The 21,447-nt window shown below is 46.4% G+C and overlaps 1 protein-coding gene across 1 annotated transcript in view; it reads left to right on the plus strand.

Moving 5' to 3' along the window:
• The window catches only part of F8 (coagulation factor VIII), a 79,714-nt gene that overhangs the window by 34,418 nt on the left and 23,849 nt on the right, over window positions 1-21,447 (plus strand). The window contains exons 12-19 of the mRNA XM_084813327.1: window positions 960-1,110; window positions 2,736-2,945; window positions 3,835-6,406; window positions 8,533-8,698; window positions 11,162-11,374; window positions 13,434-13,662; window positions 17,774-17,956; window positions 18,566-18,682. Of these exons, the coding sequence (XP_084669453.1) occupies window positions 960-1,110; window positions 2,736-2,945; window positions 3,835-6,406; window positions 8,533-8,698; window positions 11,162-11,374; window positions 13,434-13,662; window positions 17,774-17,956; window positions 18,566-18,682 (3,841 nt within the window). The remainder of the gene's footprint in view (window positions 1-959; window positions 1,111-2,735; window positions 2,946-3,834; window positions 6,407-8,532; window positions 8,699-11,161; window positions 11,375-13,433; window positions 13,663-17,773; window positions 17,957-18,565; window positions 18,683-21,447) is intronic.

A 21,447-nucleotide genomic window follows, 5' to 3' on the forward strand; every position in this document is an offset into this window, starting at 1 on the left:
CTAAAACTCTCATCAGCCCCATCTAACATGGCCAATGGTTGGGGGTTATGGGAATTGTAGTCCAAAACGTCTAAAGGGCACTGGTCCAGATCATGAGAAGTAATGGTACCACTCTGTTCCACTTTGGTCAAACCACACCTGGGGTGTTATGTCCAGTTTGGGGCACCGCAGTTTAAACTGGAAAAGGGCAACTAAAATTATCAAAGGGCTGGGATTGTTTAGCTTGGAAAAAAGGTGAGTAAGGGGAGACATGATAGAGTTGCACAAAATTAAGTATGGTGTAGAGAATGTGGATAGGGAGACATTTTTCTCCCTGTCTCATAATACTAGAACCCAGGGTCATCCCATGAAGCTGATTGGTGGGAGATTCAGGACAGATAAAAGGAAAGACTTCACACATCGCATAGTTAAACTATGGAATTCTCTACCCCAAGATGTAGTGATGGCCACCAATTTGGATGGCTTTAAAAGGGGGTTAGAGAAATTCCTGGAGGAGAAGGCTATCAATGGCTACTAGTCCTGATGGCTCTGTGCTACCTCCAGTATCAGAGGCAGTATGCCTAAGTACTCCAGATTGCCTTAGAAGGCAGTGGGCTTTCCTTTTCAAGGGGTTTTCTCTCAAGAATGATGAGAGGTGAGCAGCTGATTTCCTTCATTGGCAAAGGGTTGGACTAAAGACCTCTCAGATCCCTTTAACAGCTGATTATAGTGTTCTACCCCAGTATAACTCTGAGGTGTTTGGACACTGTGGAGGAAAGAGATTGTAGGTTCACACAGGGAGCAGTTGAGAGTTAGACAACCAAAGACTAAGTTTCTAGCAAGAGAGACAGAACCACATAAGAAGGAGGCAAGGTTGACCTTTGGCTTAAGTGTCTCCTTCCTCTCACCCCACTTCCATTTCTGAAATGCCTCAAGCAACCGGTCCGGTCCAACGACTCCTGTCTTTGTGCTTCTCCCAGATAATGTCTGATGAAGCGAGGTTTGTGCTGTTTTCTGTCTTCAACGAAAACCACAGCTGGTACCTGGCAGAGAACATCAAACGATCCTGTACTGACGCGGCCAATGTCAACCCCCAGGACCCTGAGTTCTATGCCTCCAATGTCATGCACAGTGAGTAGCTCCAGACAAAGTAGTAGTTGGTGTGTGTGGAAAGCCCTGTATGTACATCCATATCATAGCCCCAGCCCCAGAGGCTTAAGGCTATTGTGGGAGATCTGGTCACACAATCAGGGTCAGCATCAAAAGTAGGCATAGTTGGGCTCCTGCCAAAGGCCCACACCCCACCAGGGGCCCCCTGACAAAAACTCCCTGGACTTGCTCCTCCTCTTCACCACTGCAACCTGCTGTTCATCTGCTTCTTGCTCTGGCCCAGGCAAAGATGAGAGTGAGAAGGGTGAACAGTTGGTGCCATAGCTGTCTTCCTTGCTGGCTCTCTGCTGGTGGTGGCAATGATAAGGAGAGGAGGAGGAGCAACAGAACTGGTGAGGAGGAGCGGGGTATTGAGTGCATCTTGCCCAAGGGACCTCAAAAACGTGGAACCGGCACGGCACGCCATCCCGATTTGGCCCTGGCAATTCAATACACTCAAAGCTGAGAACGTTTACTTTTTGTCTGTTTACTGCCCAGAGAATATTTGAACCTTTAGCTTCAGCAGCTCCTGACAGGAGCCTAGTGGCGTTCCTGAGCAACAAATTACCCAAACTGAGGGAGGGTGACAGGCCTTGGTTTTCTATAGCAGGCAGTGGTACAGGATTGGTTCTTTGGGATCACCTGATTCCCCAGGACCAGGAGGAGTATGGTTTGTGGTGTTTGTATCCCAGCTTGAACTCTCAGTATTTATTTATTTATTTATTTATTAAATTTATTAATCGCCCATCTGACTGGTCACCCAGCCACTCTGGGCGATGTACAACCCACCATAATACAATTTAAAACAATAAAATTTTACCATAAACATTTTTTTTAAAATACCCTAACCCACCCCAAATGCCTGCCTGAACAACCACGTTTTTAATGGACGACGGAAGCTCATTAAAGAGGGGGCATGACGGAGTTCCCTAGGGAGGGAGTTCCACAGAGTGGGGGCCACCACAGAAAAGGCCCTCTCCCTCGTCCCCACCAGTCTAGCTGTCCTGGCTGATGGGACAGAGAGAAGGCCATCCGAGGCTGATCTTGTTAAGCGGCCTGTCTGGTGTTGCTGGAGGCGCTCCTTAAGATAGGCAGTAGTTTTCTCCTCCAGTCAATGGCTTTGGTGGTGCAGGAACGAAGGGACAGGTGGCTGACCCTGTATTCCTGCCTTGACCAGGTTGGACTAGATGGTCTTATAGGCCCCTTCCAACCTTACTATTCTATGATTCTGTGACCCCAGCACCTTCCAGAGAGGTTAGATGTCTTGGGATGCAACCCTATGCACGTGTAGACAGAAAAAAAGTCCTACAACTCCCAGCATTCCCCAGCCAGCCATGCTGGCTGGGGAGTGCTGGGAGTTGTAGGACATTTTGCTGCCTGAACATGCATAGGGTTGTGCCCTTAGTCTGTCTTGCAGGAGAACAACAACAGGGCCTTGTAGCACCTTAAAGACTGAGTAAACAATTTGTAATCATTTACATAGTCCGTAAGGTGCTACAGGATTCTTGATTGTTTGGACCCTCACCTGTTTGTTTTGAAACCCTTAATGGTTTGGCCTCAGCCCACCTGTGATCTGTGCTGCTTCTTCCATCTCACTGCTCTTCCAGGTATCAACGGTTACGTCTTTGATAACCTACACCTGCAGCTTTGCCAGAATGAAGTGGTGTATTGGTACGTCTTGAGTGTAGGTGCCCAGACCGAGATCTTGTCTGTCTTCTTCTCCGGGAACACTTTTGAACACAACACGGTCTTTGAGGAGACCCTCACCCTCTTTCCCCTCTCTGGAGACACTGTCTTCATGTCCATGGAGAATCCAGGTTAGTATTGCGTAAGGGCCAGCTGGGGCCGTCCAGAGGTTGCTGGATTAGGACTTCTGAAGTCATGTCTTAGCATGTCCTCTGCACGCACGCACACACACACACACACACATCTGATGCTGCAGAAGACATGCTAAGTTGCTAATGCTGTTACTGTTTGTTCATGTGGACCAGCCTTCCTGAATCCAGTGCCCTGTAGATGAGCCAGACTAAGAAAATAAGAATATAAAAGGTCCATCTAGTCCAGCATTCTGATCACACAGTAGCCAATCAGATGCCCATGGGAAACCCACAAGCAGGACACGGGTGCAACAGCACACTCCTGTCTGTGTTCCCAAGCAACTAGTATACATGGGCATACTACCTCTGATACTGGAGGTAGCACAGAGCCATCAGGGCTAGTAGCCATTGATAGCCTTCTCCTCCAGGAATTTGTCTAACCTCCTTTTAAAGCCATCCAAATTGGTGGCCATCACTACATCCTGTGGTAGCAAATTACATAGTTTAACTATGTGTCATGTGAAGAAGTCCTCCCTTATACCTGTCCTGAATCTCCACCAATCAGCTTTATGGGATGACCCCGGGTTCTAGTATTATGAGAGAGGGAGAAAAATGTCTCCTGATCCACTTTCTCCACACCATGCATAATGTTGTACACCTCAGCAACTCCAATCATCCTGATGCTGGCTGGGGATGATGGGAATCTTAGTCTACCACATCTGGAGGGCACCAGGTTTGGGAAGGCAGATGTAAAAGTGGTCTGAAACTTGACAGGAATGGATTTTTGCCACTGTGGGTTGCAGCCACCTCCTGCCAATGGGAACGGTGCTCATATGCAAATACGTATCTCATTCTCTGCTTTGATCTTTTTTGCCTTGACGGGAGACAGGCATATGGATGTTGGGGTGCTTGAATCCTGACTTCAGAAGACGGGGAATGAGAGCCACAATCACGATTTCCAAGTGCTCCCAGGAAGTGGAATCTGAAGACGGATATGATGGGTATGATGGATATGATGAAAGCATCCCAAACTACGCGATCGCATCGGACACCTTCCAAGCCAGAGGCTTCAACAAGGAAGAAAAGCAACGCCGGTCTTGCACAGAGCAACATCAGGACAACATCCCCTCCTCTTTGGAAAATGAAATGCAGAAGGCTGACCACAACCTGACTCCGTGTCTTGAACAGCCCAACCAGCTTCTCAAACTGAACAGCAAAAAGAACTCCACCGACCCATTGTTGTCTCCTGGGGAACCTTTATACCTAGATGATATTTCTTCCCCTTCTCCACAAGAAGATGAAAGTGTTGAGATCTTGCCCAGTGATGCCTTCCCATCAGAAGAAGAACTGCCAGCCACACTGAAGCAAAGCTTCCAAGAGCGCTCTCTTTCGAGAAACTTGTCTCTTGCTCGGAAAGAATCACGTCATAATAAGAGTTTGTTCGATGCTGCAACCAATCTAGAAAGGGAGACGCTTGTCTTCGGAATGCCCAGGCAAACTGAAGGAGCTGGGATGATCCAAGAGAACCTGGAGCAATGGGAGGCAGTAGAGAATGTGAATCCCCCATCAGTCCCTCTATTGGAAAAGATGGAAGCAGTGGGAAGCCAAGGCAACTCTACATCTTTAACAGAAGACTTCCTTCTTGACAAAAATGGTACACATCTGGTCTCCCATGATGAAGCACATGAGCCAAGTCCTCTTGGAAAGAGTTCCCAAGATCATGAGACAGAGAAGATTCTGCGACTCAGACTGGACAAAGCTCCCAGAGGCCCAGATCTTTTGAACGAATACAACTCCTTGTTTCCACAGAATGACAAGACAGTGGATTCAAATCGATTGACCAGCAACCGGAGTGTTATAGACAAGGCCATCTATACTAATGACATTCTGTACAGTAATGATAGACCCTTTACACATCCCTTTCACAGCAGTCAAGAAATGCATGGCTTAATGCTCCAAGGAGATGTCCAGGAAGCTAGCCAAGGCAAGGATGTCTCAGAGAAAGAAAATGAAGCTTTGTCCAGAGTTAATGCCACACCCAACAGGAGCTTATTAGAAAAAGGAGATGTTTTACATCAAGGGGGTACAACTCCATCACAGCTAGTTGAGCTGGGAAATCATACAGGTTCTGAAGAGCCTGTAAGAAAAGGAGAGAGCCAGCTACAATCAAAATCAGACATCCAGAGCCATGAAAAGTCAGCCAATGGGACAACACTGAGGTCCTGCCAAAAGGGCCCTCAGGGATGTGGTGGCCACTTGGAAAAGAGGTCTCTGAGATCACAGCCAGCCACATCAGAAGAAACAGATGCTGCAGCAGAGAGGGAAATGAAGAGTTCTGGCAAAGCTGAAGCAACTACCCAGGCTTTGCTCAATGGTAATTTTTTCAAGATAAGCAATAAGGCCAAAGCTTCTGTAACAAGGGCAGCATTGACAGGTAAAGCTTCAGGAGGCCATCAAGCAGCCAACTCTGGCCAGATGACAGCATCATCTTCTCCTCTATCCAACTCAATCCAGGATAGTCCAATCTCATCTTCGCTGAATATCCCTGATTCCCAAGCAGGAATGGTACAGGTGGTCACTCAAGATGGAAGCAAAGAGACCAGGAGAGGAGGCAGCTTACCTCAGGAAGCAGGGGGTGTAGGGGATACTGCCATTCTCTCTGGTTCTTCCAGAACAGAAACAACCCAGAGGGACCATGATGTGGAAAGCAAACCAGGACTGACCCCCACCCTCTCTGTGGAAAGAACAAGCGCTGACTCTATTCCCCAGAAGACTACTGGGTGGACAAGCGAGGCTGGACTTCCTGCAACACCAGGGGTTCCAAAGATGAGGTCCGCTGGCCCAGACACTCTTTTGCATTTGCAGCTGGGAGAGTCTAGCATAGATGAGGGGCAAACGACAGGGAATGGCTCCTTGAAGGTTGCTATGAAGAGGAAGGAGGAGGCTGAAATCTCAGCAAAACGGGCCTCAGCAAAAAATGACCTATTCCCTCAAGCTCACCTGGCCATCAACAGGACCCTTCAAGAACAGCTGTTGCAAGAAACAGAGAGGCAGCGCAAAATCGAGGTGTTTCATGGTGAAGATGGTGGTGTCCCTCCCTCAGGTGGTGAAATGCCAGCATTTGGAAGGGAGAAAGAGAAGGAAGAGGCTGGAATCCTGATGCAGGGAGTCAGCAAAAATGAGAGGAGTGCTGCAGGACCCCAGAAGCATGCGGAAATCTCCATGGCACCTTCAGGCCTCAACAGATTGATGGAGAGAATCACCTCAAAGCAACCGAAAGAGGCATCTGACTACGACGACTACAGCAAAGGCGAGGAGACCATGGAGGACTTTGATATCTATGGGGAAGATTACCATGATCCCCGTACTCTCTCTGGGAAAGTCCGACAATATTTCATTGCCGCAGAGGAGGTGATGTGGGATTATGGGAGCCATATTGCTTCGCCCTACCTAAGAGATGAGTAAGTTCTACCCAGCCCCTTTAGTTGGGGGCTGGAAATTCAACCAGCCTCTCAACACACTCTAGAACAGCCTTCCCTCAAACTGGTGCCCTCCAGATGTTTTAGACTTCAGTTCCCATCAGCCCCAGCCAGCCTGGCCAATGGTCAAGAATGCTGGGCATTGTAGTTCAAATCGTCTAGAGAGCACCAAGTTGGGGAAGGCTGACTCTAGAGCAAAGGGTATATATGAAATGCCTCTGATATCTTATCTCCAGATCTCCCCATAAGAGAGGATACTGGCAGGGGGAAAAGAAGACATGCTTATGTGATGCCATCTTGAGATTTTCTGAGGCTGTGATTCACTTTCCTCATAATTATGCTTAGCATTTATATAGTGGTTTAGGCAAGTTTTAGTAATAATCTTAATATTACATTTGTATCCTGCCCTTCAATGCTGTCCAGGCAACTTACATGGTCCATCCCCCAATGCTCTTTTCACAATCGTGTTGTAAGGTAGGTTAGGATGAGAGGTGGTAGGTAGGGATGTTGGAGAAATCCTCAATGGAACCAAATGAGTTTGGATTTTTATGAATCTGACCCATAGATTCTGCAGCAGAGCGGCTTTCCCCCTGTCAAGTGGATTCCGCCAACTTGCAGACTGATTTTCTAACTTTCCTGAATGTTGCTCAAATTTTGTCATAGAAAAATACACAAAATAAAAAAACAGGCCAAAAATGTGCATTTCCCCCATAGGCTCAAGTATGAAAATGCACATTTCAGGGGAATTTGCAATTTTTTAACATGCGAAAATGCGCATTTGTGCAAATTCGGGAACAAAAAAAAATCCAATTCTGTTGATGGGTGGATGATGAAACAAAATGCTCCTGACAATCTGCTAAACACAAACAGAATGTAAACAGTGTAAACAGTGTAAACAGAATTTACACAATCCATACATCCCTAGTGGTGGGTAGCTCAAGGTCTCGCTGTGAGCTTCACAGCTGAGTAAGGAATCCAGCTCTTTCCAGTCTTCATCCAACATTGTACAAATAAATATTATCAGTATTATCTTAATAATCCTTACACCAGCAAGGTAAGCCAACATTGCTTCCAAATTGTAGATGGGGAACTGAAAGGGAGAAATAGAGTCTCTTGCATAGAGTCTCTGAGTGAGTTTACAGCCGGAGTGAGATTTCCTATCCCATGCTCTTTCTCAATACACCACACCAGCTGCCTAACACACCTGCCATTTTGGAGATGCATGTATACACACTGGTACACAGTTCTGGACACCACACTTTAAGAAGGATTCAGATAAATTGGAACAAGTTCAGAGAAAGGCAACAGAGATGACCAGAAGACTAGAAGCTACATCCTACAGGGAAAGATTGAGGGAACTGGGCATGTTTAGCCTTGAGAAGAGAAGACTGAGGGGGGTGGATAGAATAGGATAGCACTTTCAAGTACCTAAAGGGTTGTCACAGAGAAGAGGGCCACAACCTGTTCTCTACCACAGAATCATAGAATCACAGGGTTGGAAGGGGCCTACAAGACCATCGAGTCCAATCCCCTGCTCAGTGCAGGAAACCTGATGCCCAGGCAGTCTCCCATCCAAGTACTAACCAGGTCTGACCCTGCTTAGCTTATGAGATCAGCATGCAAGTCTGTAGGACACAAAACAACAGGCTTAAGTTAAGTTAAGGAAGGCCCATTTCAGTTGAACATCAGGAAAAACTTCCTAACAGTCAGACAATGAAAACAACTGCCTAGGGAGATGCTGGGCTCTCTGTCACTGGAGGTATTCAAGGAGAGATTGGATCCTCTTCGTGGATGCTTTAAACTGGGTTTCTCCACTGATGGCCTAAATGGCCCCTTCCAACTCTATGATTCTATGATTTTATGTAAAATGATGATTTCTTGGTCGGACGTTGGTACAGCATCATGTTGTGGCCATGATGTATGCCTAGAAAATGTGGCCAAGGAAAGCTCAAGAGTAACCAGTTGGTAGTGACTGGATGGAGGAGGTCAGGTTAACACGTGTTGGGAGACAGGATGGAGAAATGTTATAGGCCAAAATGTTAGTTATCTACTGCTCATAAAAAGGGGGCTGTACTTTTCCACACCCGCCTCTTATGTTCTTCTCACAGTGATCCCAATAACAAGTGGAAGAAGGTTTCCAAGGAGTATAAGAAAGTGGTTTTCCGAGAGTACCTAGACGACTCTTTTACTCAGCCACTGGTCCGTGGAGAGCTGGATGAGCACTTGGGCATTTTGGGACCATACATCCGGGGACAGGTTGATGATGTCATCATGGTGAGACATGCATGTGCCATGTGGAGAGAAAAAGGTTGGAGGGTGGAATCTCCCATACTTAAAGTGGTTTTTTGGGTGTTTTTTTTTTAATATCCTGTGTTTTAACCACCATCCCCACTTTCTACATAAAACATTTGTTTAGGTCTCTGTTTAATCTTCTATGCCAGTCTTCCTGGCATCCTCCAGAAGTGTTGGATTAAAACACATCTGTCTAACAGATGTAGTCTAACACATCTGGAGGGCACCAGGTTGAGGAAATGCCATGTTCTATGCCATGTTCTACTCAGCTCTCTGCGAAACACTCCCTTGGGGTGTTTTCACACGTATGGCATAAACTGCTGGTTGTGCTTCTCATATCTGACATGCAACAGTAAAAACCACATTGGCTATTTTGTGATGTTTGGGTTGTCCTAATAAAAGTACTGCCTTAATACAGATTTGGGCATTTTTCTTATGGCCAGCACAGCTCCCTTTGCATTTTGATTGGCACTCAGTACACCAGAGATTTTAAAAGGGGTTTTCTACTTTCGGTCCTGCATAAACTATATTTTCACTTGTGCACAGACTGTGCATGGAGCTGTAAGGTGCCTTTAGTGTTCTGTGCATCCTTCCTTCCTGCTGCATCTCTCCTTCCTCCCACCTTTTTCTGAATCAGGAAACCCTAAGGCAGCCTTCCTCTACCTCCCTCCCCAGATGTGTTGGCCTACAGCATGGTACTGGCTGAGGATGCTAGGAGCTGTAGTCCAGCACATCTGGAGGGTGCCTGATTGGGGAAGACTGCTGGGGAAAGGAGTTGCCACTCATTACCCGATTAATGAATGCTTAGTAGATTAATCACATGAGTTTTAGTTGATTGTATGATTAATCAATCAGTTAAATCTGCATACGTTTGTACATGAGAAAAACAATTCTAAAGACAAGTGCATGCTTATATTGTTTTTAGGTAATGCACACCTAAAATGCATCACAGGAGGCAGTGTCATACTTCTATTAAAAATAATATTAAAAACGTAAAATCTGTTGGCCAACTAATTGGGTCACCTTGGTTAATAGATCAAAATAGTTTTAATTTATTAGCTGCCCCAAGAGTGGGCAACTTGTGGCCTTCCAGAAATTTTGGCCTTCAATTCCCATCAGCTCTAGCCAGCATAGCCAATGGTGAGGGATCATGGGAGTTGTAGGCCAAAACATCTGGAGGGTCACAAGTTGCCCACCCATAATCTAACCAGTTCATCACCTAAACCAGCCTGTGTGTGAGGGAGGGGTGTTGTGCGTGCATGTGTGTGTGGTTGCATGTGTGTGTGGAAATTGGAGTGGTGCATGTTATGCCTGCTTTTGTGTGTGCGGGGTGTGTGTGTGTTTTACCTGGAGTTTTGTGTGTGTGTGTGTGTCTGTTTTGCCTGATTGTTTTTTGTGGGATTGTGTGTGTGTGTGTGTACGGTAGTGCCAGGGGATGTCTTGCCTCTATGTGCGACCTAAGACCTCACTTCTGCCTTTCATTTAAGTTCCTGGGCAAGTTACTTTTCTTTTAGCCTCATCAGTTTGCCATCTGTGAAATGGCTGTTTTGTGACTGTCCACCTTCCTGTGGCAGCCATTTTGTGAGAGTGCCTACAACACTCTCTCAACATTCCAACCATGCCCATCGGCCCAAAAAGGTTGGGGACTGTGATGTTCCTGCTCTTGGGTTATACCTTTTCCCGCTTCCACCTGTTGCAACGGAAAAACCCCTCAGGACGTCTGCCTCCACTTTGGTCAGTTGTCCTCACTCACACACAAAGCTTCAGCCCTTTTACTCTGGGTCAAGGCCACAACCAATATGATTAATTGGTCTCTTCTGCCCAATACAGGAGAAGTAACAAAGAAATCAGTTTTTTTTAATCTGGTAGTGTAATAAAGTAACCAACACATGGGATTTTGTATTTATAATAAAACAAAATTTTATTAAACACAAAAAGAATTATATATACTATTACTAATAAATCTATGCTTGGTTCTAACCTACCTATCTACTCTACCCCTTCTAAATCCTATTCTCCAAACCCCACTCACTAGACGCACACTCCTTCAGTCCCTAATCCCTATCTGGCCGCTTAACTATTGGTTCACCTATCTTTAAACCTCCAAATACTCACAAGTCCCTCCCACCTTTCACTCACAAGCCCCTCCCACCCTTCACTCCCAAGGCCCCCCCCCCACCTCTCACACACGCTCTCACATCCTATTGAACCTAAGTTACCTGGATCACATTTTACAAATGCCAACACATATATTTATATTAACAAGCAAATGTTATGGGGGCCCATTCTAGATTAAAGGTGGCGAACCCATGAAGAGTGGAGGGATGTGTCTTGCATCTTCTTTGCCTTGTTCACTCTTTATTCCTCTCCTCAAATGTTAATTCTCCTCTTTGTAAACTTCATAAATAAATGAAATATGTTTTTGTGTGTGTTCCCCTCACCCAGGTGACTTTCAGGAACATGGCTTCCCGCCCTTACTCCTTCCATTCCAACTTGCTGCCCTATGAGGGGAATGGGGAGGAAGGGGAACAGCCCAAGCAGGAAGCGGTGGCACCAAACCACGACCGGAAGTATTTCATCAAGGTGCTGCACTCAATGGCTCCTACAGCCAGTGAGTCTGACTGCAAAGCATGGGCGTATTTCTCGAGTGTTAACCTGGTAAGAGAGGAATGTGTCATCTCCACTGCTGTTGTCTGTATCAAGTTGTTTTACAGAGGGGCAGAACAGCCAAAACCCAGAGCAGACACCTTTAAAAAGATGGAAAAGGCACTGTCTCTGCTTGCAAGGTTCCAAAATATAGTAGGCAGAGCAAGGGTTGACCCAAGACTTTTTGCTTGCTGAGCTGAAGGTCCCGATGGTTACCACCACATATTTCATGCATCGAAAGCTGACTGGACTGGCATTCAAATCTTAATACAACATTGGTGGCGGGGCAGTGAGCTTTTCTACACGAGGCTGTTAATCCACTGTATCTACTTTCGGTTTCGTCGCAGGATTGAGATCTGAGGTCTGCATGAGAAGTGTTTCCTTTCCTGCTTTTCCACAACATAACCTCTTGGTGTCACTGTGGTATAGTGGACTAGCACAGTTACACAAGCGAAAAAAGGATTTTCTTTCGCTTTCACAAATGATACCACATTTTCCCTGCTATAAAAATAACTTACCGAAAGTGCTGTTTAAAAACAGAAGCGAAACTGGAAGGTCTTGCCATTGTCTAAAGAACCTATTAACAACTCTGAGTAGGGAATGACAAGTGCACAATAAATGCCTCGTGTAGAAAAGCTCAGTGCCTTCCACTACACCTGAGGCCAGGAAGTTAGCTTAGGGGCCATGGTACACACTGCACAGTGCATATAAAGCTTTGTTCTCCCAACACCTTGCCACCGCTCTCTAGCCCTCAGCATCTGCTGCCTGAGGCAGCCACAACACAATGTCTAATGGCAGGGCCGGCCCTGAACAAACTGTATTTGCACAATTGATGCAGGTCACAAGACTCTGCATTTCTAGGTGCAGAATTTTGACTCTCTTGACATCAGGTGTACAAAGGCTTGGCTCAGTGTCTTGTGAGTTCCTTTCCACACCTGCAAGACACAGACACAGTGTCAGGGTTCCCCTTATGACCTGGACCCCCCGAACAACTCCTTAAGGAACTCTTGCCTCCTTAAGAGTCCCACCTTCCTTCTTTTAAACTTCCTCTTCCCAATAATGTGGGGTTTAGGCTGTAGGCATGGGGTGATTGACACTCCAGACATCTGGGGTTTAACACAACAGTTTACTGGTAAACTAAAGCAAGCAAATCACAACTAAAGGTATTCACAGAATAGACCTGGGTGATACAAAAGGCATTAAGAGAAATAAAGGTTGCACTTCTCCAGGCTGCTTCTTCCTGCTCTCTCTTCATGCTCTGGTCTCTCTCTCTCTCTGGCTCTCCCTTTTTATCCCCTCCTTCCCCAAAACCAAAAGTACTGTTTCAAACCTGGAGAACTGAAACCTAACTCAGGAAAATGAAACTTAACCAGGGAAATGAAACTACTCTTCTCAGGGATACCCTCTCCTAACAAAAAACCTCAGGCCTGTAGGCCTGGCCTTTTTACCTTGCCTCTGTAGGCCTCAAACCTTCACACAGAGACAGACCAGCTCCCTCTTTGCCATGGTTGCTGCTCCCTGGTGCCTTGCAGTGGTGGCTCCACATGACTTTCAAGGAACCACTGCTCCACATGCCTTGAAGTCGCTATGTGCCTCTTACTTTCTGAATCAGGAAAGTGTGGAGCCTCAAGGAACCAGTGTCTCAAGGGAGGGCGTGGCCCCTGCAGGCAGAGCAGGAGGTGTCACAGGCCTAATCCGTCCCTGCGGGTTCCACACCCCTGCACTAAACTATGGTTTAGTATGAAACTCCGGGAGCCCAAGCAAAGTGTCGGGGGCTGACCCATTGCTCCCTCCCCTCATGTGTGGCAGGAGCAAGGACTTCTGCCGAGTTTACTTTTTCCGTTTCAAAGGACATTGGTTCAGCATTGTTAAAACAAACTGTGGTGAGTTCACCAAGCCAGCTTTTGAACCCATGTTTTGAAGTTGTCTTGTTTCAAACTTGACTATGGTTTGTTTTAAGCCAGGTTTGCTGCAGTGCTGTTCACACAGCCTTCAAGGCTGAAATACAGGGATTGATATCTCTTGCTTTCAAATGATATTTTCTCTCCCTCCCTCTCTGCTTCCGTTCCAGGAGAAAGACCTGCACTCTGGTCTCATTGGGCCTCTGATTGTCTGCAAGGCTGGGGTGCTGAGCACTGCGCATGTAAGACAGCTGGCTGTCCAGGAATTCTCCTTGCTCTTCACCATCTTCGACGAGGCCAAGAGCTGGTACTTTGCAGAGAACCTCGAGAGGAACTGCCTGCCCCCCTGCCACATCCAGATGGACAATCCTGCCTTTCAAAGAAACCATACTTTCTATGGTAAAATCCTTATTTCCACTTCCACCACCCCTCCCTCTTTTTCTCTGCTTCCAATGGAACTGGTGCTGGGCAAGAGAAAAAATGCTGCCTCCTCTCCCAAATAAATGTACTCGCTGACTCAGGTCATCGTCAGAGGCTCTGCTCTGTGCTCTCCCCTGCTGTCTGGCGCAGTAGGTGGCTACCAGGGCCAGCTCAAGAGGTGAAGAACAAAATAGCACTGTGTTGCCTCTACAGTAGGCTCTGAACTCTTAATCCAGAGGTGCCAAGATAGTGATAAATCAGATCCAGGTTTACTTACAAGGAGATACTTTATGGAGTACAATCAGCACACAAGCATACCCAATGGTTGGATCAGACAACTTCTCTGAACCCAGAGCCATGGGGTAAAATGGGTTTTATACCATACATGTTAGCAATAAGGCAGCTCACCTAGTGTTCATTCCCAGCATAGACTAACAGCACTAGTTTCTCAGCACAGCGACCTGTATCTCAGCATAAACACATAGCTTCACTTCCCAGGCACGGCCTGATAAGGCCTTCTAGCATTCATTAGTATGGAATGCACTGGGGCTGTTATCGGCCTTTTGACTCTTCTGCACATGCTCAGAGGCTTACTAACAAGGGAGTTGCACCAATAATGAACTTAAGCAAGCATTATGGATCTCTTGTTGTTCAGTCTTTCAGTCGTGTCCGACTCTTCATGACCCCATGGATCATAGCACGCCAGGCCTTCCTGTCCTGCGCTCTCTCCCGGAGCATGCTCAAGTATTATGGATCTCTAGGCCCCTCTAACACTATAAATGACTTGGCTACGCTCCTGGGGCCAATAAAAGCACCCCCTCCCATGCCATGTACAAAAGCCAACTGGACTGGCAGATGAATCTGTCCAACTCTGATGATGAGACAGCATCCTCCACTGCACCTGAAGATAGTAGGCTAACCTAGGGGATGGAGAGGTCTCTCCTCCAAAATCTTGCTGCTGCCTCCCAGTTTCTGCCACCAGAAACAACTGCTTCATTCTGCCTAATGTTAGGGCTGGCCCTGGTGGCTAAATACGACAGTGTCTTCTCAGTGGTGTCACCTAAATTGTGGAACTCCTTCCTGAAGTTGGCTGTTTAGGGCTGTGGGGAAGCCTAAGCAGCACGGGGGACCACGGGGTGGGGGGGAGAGTTTAACCCTTTCCCCCCCTGCCATGGTTCTAATGACCCCCCCCCCAAAAAGCTGGTATTTGCACTGGGAGGGAGCCCTCAATTGGCCCTGCTCAGACTATTTACAGAACAAAAAAGATGTGTATGTTAATTGCATTTATGCAATTAATGTTGCATCTCATTTTGCCCTTGGCTCCTTCACTAATGGGTTTTAGACAGCAAGTTAAAGGCTTGCTGTTTCAGAAGGCATCTGGGATGGCAGAAATCTTGTTATTACTTCTCTGTCTCTATCTGCTGTTTTATTGCTATAGTGCAATAGATGTAGTGTTGTTATATGTTTGCTTTATATGGACGTTAACAGCACGATCCTATACGCACTTACTCAGAAGTAATTCCTAGATTTTGGAATTGTGCTATACTCATTTGGAATTTGATACTAGACACAGAATCCCACATCTCAGCATCTTTTTTTTAAAAGCAAATTTCTAGCCCTTACTACCATAAAGGTAGATCTGAAAGTGTGTGGGCAATTCCCAAGTGAAATCTGAGCCAGGAATGGGCTGCAGGTTGTGGCTCAGCAGGTTTTCTAGCATTGGGGTGGGTGGGCTGGCGGTGCCTGGTGGGACTTCAGTGACAAGCATCATTTTTTGCCCCTCACCTTGACTAGCAGAAGCAATATATGCAAACAGAGCTGATACGGGCAAATTTTTGTATCCTCAGGCTGCAAATTCAGTCTGCAGGTCACCTGGCACAAATTTAAGAACCCTGCTGGATCAGACCAAGATCAAACGAGTCCGGCATCCTGTTTTTCCCACATTAGCCAACCAAATGCCTTTTAGGAAGCAGGCTGGGAAGGCAACAGACCTCTCCAGTTGCTGCTTCACAGCATCCGGAACCAGGGCTGGCCCAAGATATTTTGCTACCTGAAGTGGAGGACAAGATGTGCGATGCTGGAATTTCTGTTCCATTTAAGCCTGATGGGATTTCGCAGTGTTTCTGTTCCGATAAGTGGTGGCAGATTATAGCAGATTCCCCCCCTTTCCGGAAACATTTTGCACTTTTTTTCAGGTCCTGTGATTTGCACAAATTGGACTTTTTTTTCCTTTTGTAGGTATTTAAATTCGCACAAATGGGGTTGTAATTTTTAAAAATATTTTTTAATTGATGATCTTGCGCAAGTGTGCATGACTGCAAATCCACCTGCCCACTATGTAGCCCCGTAGAGGCATATTCCCCTCTTGTAAATATCCTTGTCAGTTTCATCCTCTCTCTACACTACTTTGTTTAGCCCGACAGCACCATATTCCATACTTGTCACTTTGTCCCGCCCTCTTTCACTTGGGAAGCCCTGAAGTGGAAATGGAAATTGGTAAGTTCTTTGACTAGTATGGAGTATGGCTTTGCTGGGCTAAATGAATTAGTGTGTGGAAAGAATGAAACTGACAAGGATATTTACAACAGGAATATACCTCTGTGGGGTTACACAGCAGACAGGTGGACTTGTGATCATGCGCACTTGCACAAGATCACCAATTAAAAAAACATTACAAACTTTATGACCCCATTTGCACAAATATAAAACATGGAAAAAAGATCCAATTTGCACCAATTGCCACAATTTTTAAAAAATGGAATCTGCATATTGGAGCAATGTGCTACAGATCAAGTCAACACCAGTGGGGGAAACAAAATGAAATCTGCTAAGTCTGAACTGGAAAAATACATTGAGATTTCACCCCAAACAGAACTCTCAGACATCCCTGGGAGTCCCCTCCCCAGTCCACATACAGAAGCTGACTGGACTGACAGCTGAATCTTACTCTAACACAGCTGATGGGATAGAGTCCTCCACCACACCTGAAGCAGCATGCTAGTTTAGGGGGCTGAGGACAGATTATGTGGCATGCACACCTTCTGTCCTCCAAAAGAGGGGAACAGCTGGAGAGTTCAGGAAGAACAAACAAGAATTTGCCACCACTGCCCCCAGCATCTGCCTAATGGTATGGCTGGTCCTGCCTGAAACTCAGTGATATCCCGCTTCTAAACCTGGAGGTTCTACTTAGCTATACTTACTAATAGTGACTGGTAGACCAATCTTCCAAGTCTTTGTATAATTCCCTCTTCAAGATGTCTAAGCTAGTGTCCATCACCTCATCTTGTGGCAGTGAATTCCATACAGTACATTAAAGATTCACACACACACACACACACACTCACACACACAGTGTGAAGAAGGGTTTCCTTTCGCCTCTACTGAATGTCCTTGCTAGTCAACTTCACCGAGTGACCCCGAGTTTGGGTATTATGGGACAGAGAGGAAAAATGTTTTTCCATGAAATTTTATTTTATTTCAAAATAAAGTTAACAAAATAAAGGCAACAAAAAGAAGAGCATACATAATAATAAATCAAGATCACTAACGAAATAAAGGAATTCACAAATGATCACTCTTTGTCTATAACCGACATGCTTATGGAATATCTACAGTAAAACAGCCTAAGCAGGAGCTCAATACCTAATAAAAAAGTTAAAATGCAGTTTATACAGCATATGAAGGACCGTGTATGTTGGTATTTTGTGAGTATTAGTCAGAAGAAAATATTGGCAACTGTACTTGGTTGGAATGTGATCAAAAGTTTGAAGGGCTTAAACACAGGAGAAAGTTCTATCTGCTTCCTCCTCACTGCAACTCCCCAGATGTTGTTGGACGCCAACTCCCATCACCCCGACCATTGCCCATGCTGGCTGGGTCTGATGGGAGTTGGAGTCTAACAACATCACCTGGGGAGCCACAGGTTCCCCACCTCTGCTCTGTACTATGCATAAATTATCGTGCACAACCGTTCTTCAAGTATCTGTTCATATGGCCCACGCTGCTAATCCAGCCTAGAAGGTCTTCAGGTTTTGGCTCTTCCTTTTCTCCATCTTCCTTTTTTCCCTTTCTTCCTTTTTTTTTTCTCCAGCTATCAATGGCTATGTGAGAGACACATTGCCAGGGCTGGTGATGGGTCAGCACCAGAGGATCAGGTGGTATCTGCTGAACGTCGGTGGTTCTGAGGACATCCACCCTGTCCACTTCCACGGGCAAGTCTTTACCATCCGAATGGCCCAAGAGTACCGCTTGGGAGTCTACAATCTCTACCCTGGTAAGATAGGAAATGGATGGCTCTTACACACACATGCACACTCCCTTTGCCAGCTCACGGCTGCCTTTGGAATACAATGGCATATGGCAGTACCCAGCACCACTTTCATAGTAGTAGCAGAGGACACCGGAAGAGAACCAAATAGAAGCTGCCCCTAGAGATAAAAGTAGGCTTAGCTTTCCAGTTTGCACATTAATTTTGGAGGTGTAGATTGGGTCAGTTCATGTCAGAATTCACTCACATTAAATTCCTCCAGCATTTCTGTCTTTGCCCCCCCTCCCCCACTAAGGATTAGAAGGTGTGAGACACTTTTGAACACTGGGGGGTGGGGGAGGGGTCATGCACCCTGTCTCTCCTCCCTGGCAGCACTTCTCCACTCAGAATCACTTCCTCCCAAAGCTGTTTTTTTTCCTTAGATGACGAATCTCATGGGATCTCTGCATGTAGTGTTATGACCTTCTGCAGGGGCAATGTCTTCACAGAAAGAGTGTCTTCATCCAACAGCCATCCCTGGAGATATACAAAACTCTTGCTATTATATCCTGTAGCATCCAACAGCCAGAGATGAACAGCTGGGTGACTGACCCTCTCTTTGTCTCCCTCTCGCAGGTGCCTTTGAGACAGTGGAAATGCTGCCGTCCCATCCTGGGATTTGGCGGGTGGAATGTGCCGTTGGTGAGCATGAGCAGGCCGGAATGAGCGCTCTTTTCCTAGTATATGACCAGAGTGAGTATCTAAGCATGCCAGTCTTCTAACGTTGGCACCTTGTTTTAGGGACAGAGGTCCAGTGACTCTCTAAAGAAATCAACCAGCGGCATGTCTCTTGATGCTTCCTGATGGGAAAAGGTTCAGATACTGATTTTTCTCTATTATGTTTCTGATGAAGACTCAGATGCTCTGCCCATAAAAAGGGTAACAATACATCTCACGGAACTCTCGGATCGGTCCCCTCCCCTTTAGTTCTGGCTGTTCATCCTGCGCACATCTGCAAGTTGGATTATGAACGCCATCTCGTCATGATCCTATAGCTCACTTTTGTTTCTGATTGCAATCTGGCAAAAACACTCAGAGCGCTGGATACATTTGCATTATCTCCTCTCTTTTTTTTAGTCACTATGTTCCATAATGGGTAGAGTTGAAAGGGAGGATACTGTGCTATTCTCTACAGTAATATCAGGAATCTCTTCCCTTTGTGCCTAGGAAGTCATTGTGGCTAAGTCCCCCCCACTCCCGCCCTACAACAGGATACTACAGCCTGTTGGGATGGCTGGTCTATTACAGAACCTAGTTTATTTACTATGTATTTATTTATAATACTTGTATGCCGCTTAATATAATAACATCTCTAAGTAGTTTACATATAAACATATTAAAGATACACTATTAATAAACAATTACAGCTATAGCAACAGAGCGAAATGAATAAAAGAAACAATACAAAAACAGTAAAGTGGAGTAGCGGAACCAGGATTAGCTACAAGCCAGAGAAAGCCTGTTAGTGTGCTTTAAGTATTTGTGCTAGGGTCATAGTGCAAGGTTGGTAAACCTGAAAATGCAGAGACTGTTCTCAGCTGGTGAAGATAGAACGTACATAGGCCCAAGGAGCCCACTGTGGGAGGATACTCACTGAGACACACACAGTCTGTCCCCAGATCCGTATCAGGACAAACCCTGGTTCCGGTTTTTGACACAAGTTGGATTTGCACAATCTTGATTGGCCAGCCTTTGTGTCAGTCACAAAGTGACTCCCTCCTTTTCAGATCAGGGCTGTGCACAGCACTGATTGGACAGCACTTATGTCGCTCACATTGGTACTCTCCCTTCCTTTTCAGAGCCGGGCAATGCACAGCACTGATTGGACAACCCTTGTGTAGCTCAGGTTCTCCCCATCACCAAATAACTTCTCACATCTTCTTCCCATCACTTAAAAATACTGTGTGTGTGATTCTAAAGTGCCAGGCAAACATTTGATTGGATAAACGTGCCAGGCACTTGAAAGGGCAGGGAGGTGGCAGAGTGGCAGAAACCCAGCTGATGCAAGGGGGACAGGCGGGAAGAGGCAATCAGGATTCAGTCTGCAAGCAGGCAGGGCAGTCTGTCTTTATGTATTTCTATATTGCCCATTAGCCAAAGCTCTCTGCACAGTTTACAAAACAAAATTTAAAACCATAGAATACAATAGCATGGTAAAACATAATATAAAAACCCTAAGTTTAAAACAGAATAAAACCAAAGTAGGAACCAAATAAAAGCCAATGCAAAGGTCTAAGAACAGCACGAATGCAATTTTTAAAACTGGGAGCACAATCCAATGGATTGCGCCCTTGATGATCATAAGCCCCCGAACTCGGAGGCTTACGATCATCCAGTGCAGGGTGGGAGGAGTGGTGGAGGGGGTCTTCACATCCCCATCCTCCACCTTGCATTTTTCATTAGACAGGCTTTTGTGCCCATCTAACTGGGGTGCATCGGAGGGGGAAGGAAGGAGGCAGGAGAGGTATCCAGATAAATCAGATCCTGTCCTCTCCAGTCACCTCCCTTCCCTGCCCACCGAAGCACCCCTTTCTCCTCTTCTCCAAGGTTGAGTTCCCGATCTCAGAGAGCAGCTGGCACAGTTCTTTCCATGCAGGCTGCGAGGTGTGGGGGGGGGGCAGAGCACTGATTCTCCTCTCCGAGGTTGGAGTGCTGTCTCCGACCTTGGAGCTGGGAATCCGAACTATCTTATGGCCCCTCAGACACTGACTGAGAAAACAAAAGGTCTTCACCCGGCACTGAAAAGACCACAATGTAGGTGCCAGGCAAACTTCTTTGGGGAGGTCATTCCAAAACTGGAGTGCCACCACTAAGAAGTCCCTCTCCTTAGTAAGCCACCTGCCTCACCTCATTCGGTGGGGGTACCTGGAGAAGGGCTTCTGAGGATGATCTTAGGATCCAGGCAGGTATATATATGGCAAGAGACAATCCTTCAGGTAACTCAGCCCCAAGCTATTTAGGGCTTTGTAGGTTAATACCATTTATAGGAGCAAAGGCTGGGGGAAGCCTAAAAATATACACAGGTACAGTACCCGGACGGAGCAATCCTACAGTCACCAGACAGCGGCTGGATGGCCATAGGATATGGTGTTTTCCAGGAATCAACCTCCCCTCAATTCTGCACTGCCTCGGAGGCAGCACGGAACAATCCCGTCCTCCGTGCTCACAAAAGGAGCACGGAGCGGCCAGAAAGGGGCATGGCTGGGGGCATTCCAGGGTGGGGAGAGTGTAGCTGCCTGTATGACACATCCAGTGTGTGGTATAGCAGCGTCCTTCCCCACTCTGCCCTCCCGTGGCTAGACAGCTGCAATGATCCCCTCCATGTTTCTCCTGCCCTGCTTTGGATAGGCGGCTGCCTATCTCATTAGGATTGTGCCCTAAATTAAGAAGAAGCCATGCGAGAGGAGCTGGGGAGCTGGAGCAGGACAAATAATTAAAATGCAATTTCTGCTGAGTCC

The sequence above is a fragment of the Heloderma suspectum genome, chromosome 9 (genome assembly GCF_057233095.1).
Source record: "Heloderma suspectum isolate Gila_16-S chromosome 9, 16-S_ref, whole genome shotgun sequence".
NCBI lineage: Eukaryota > Metazoa > Chordata > Lepidosauria > Squamata > Helodermatidae > Heloderma > Heloderma suspectum.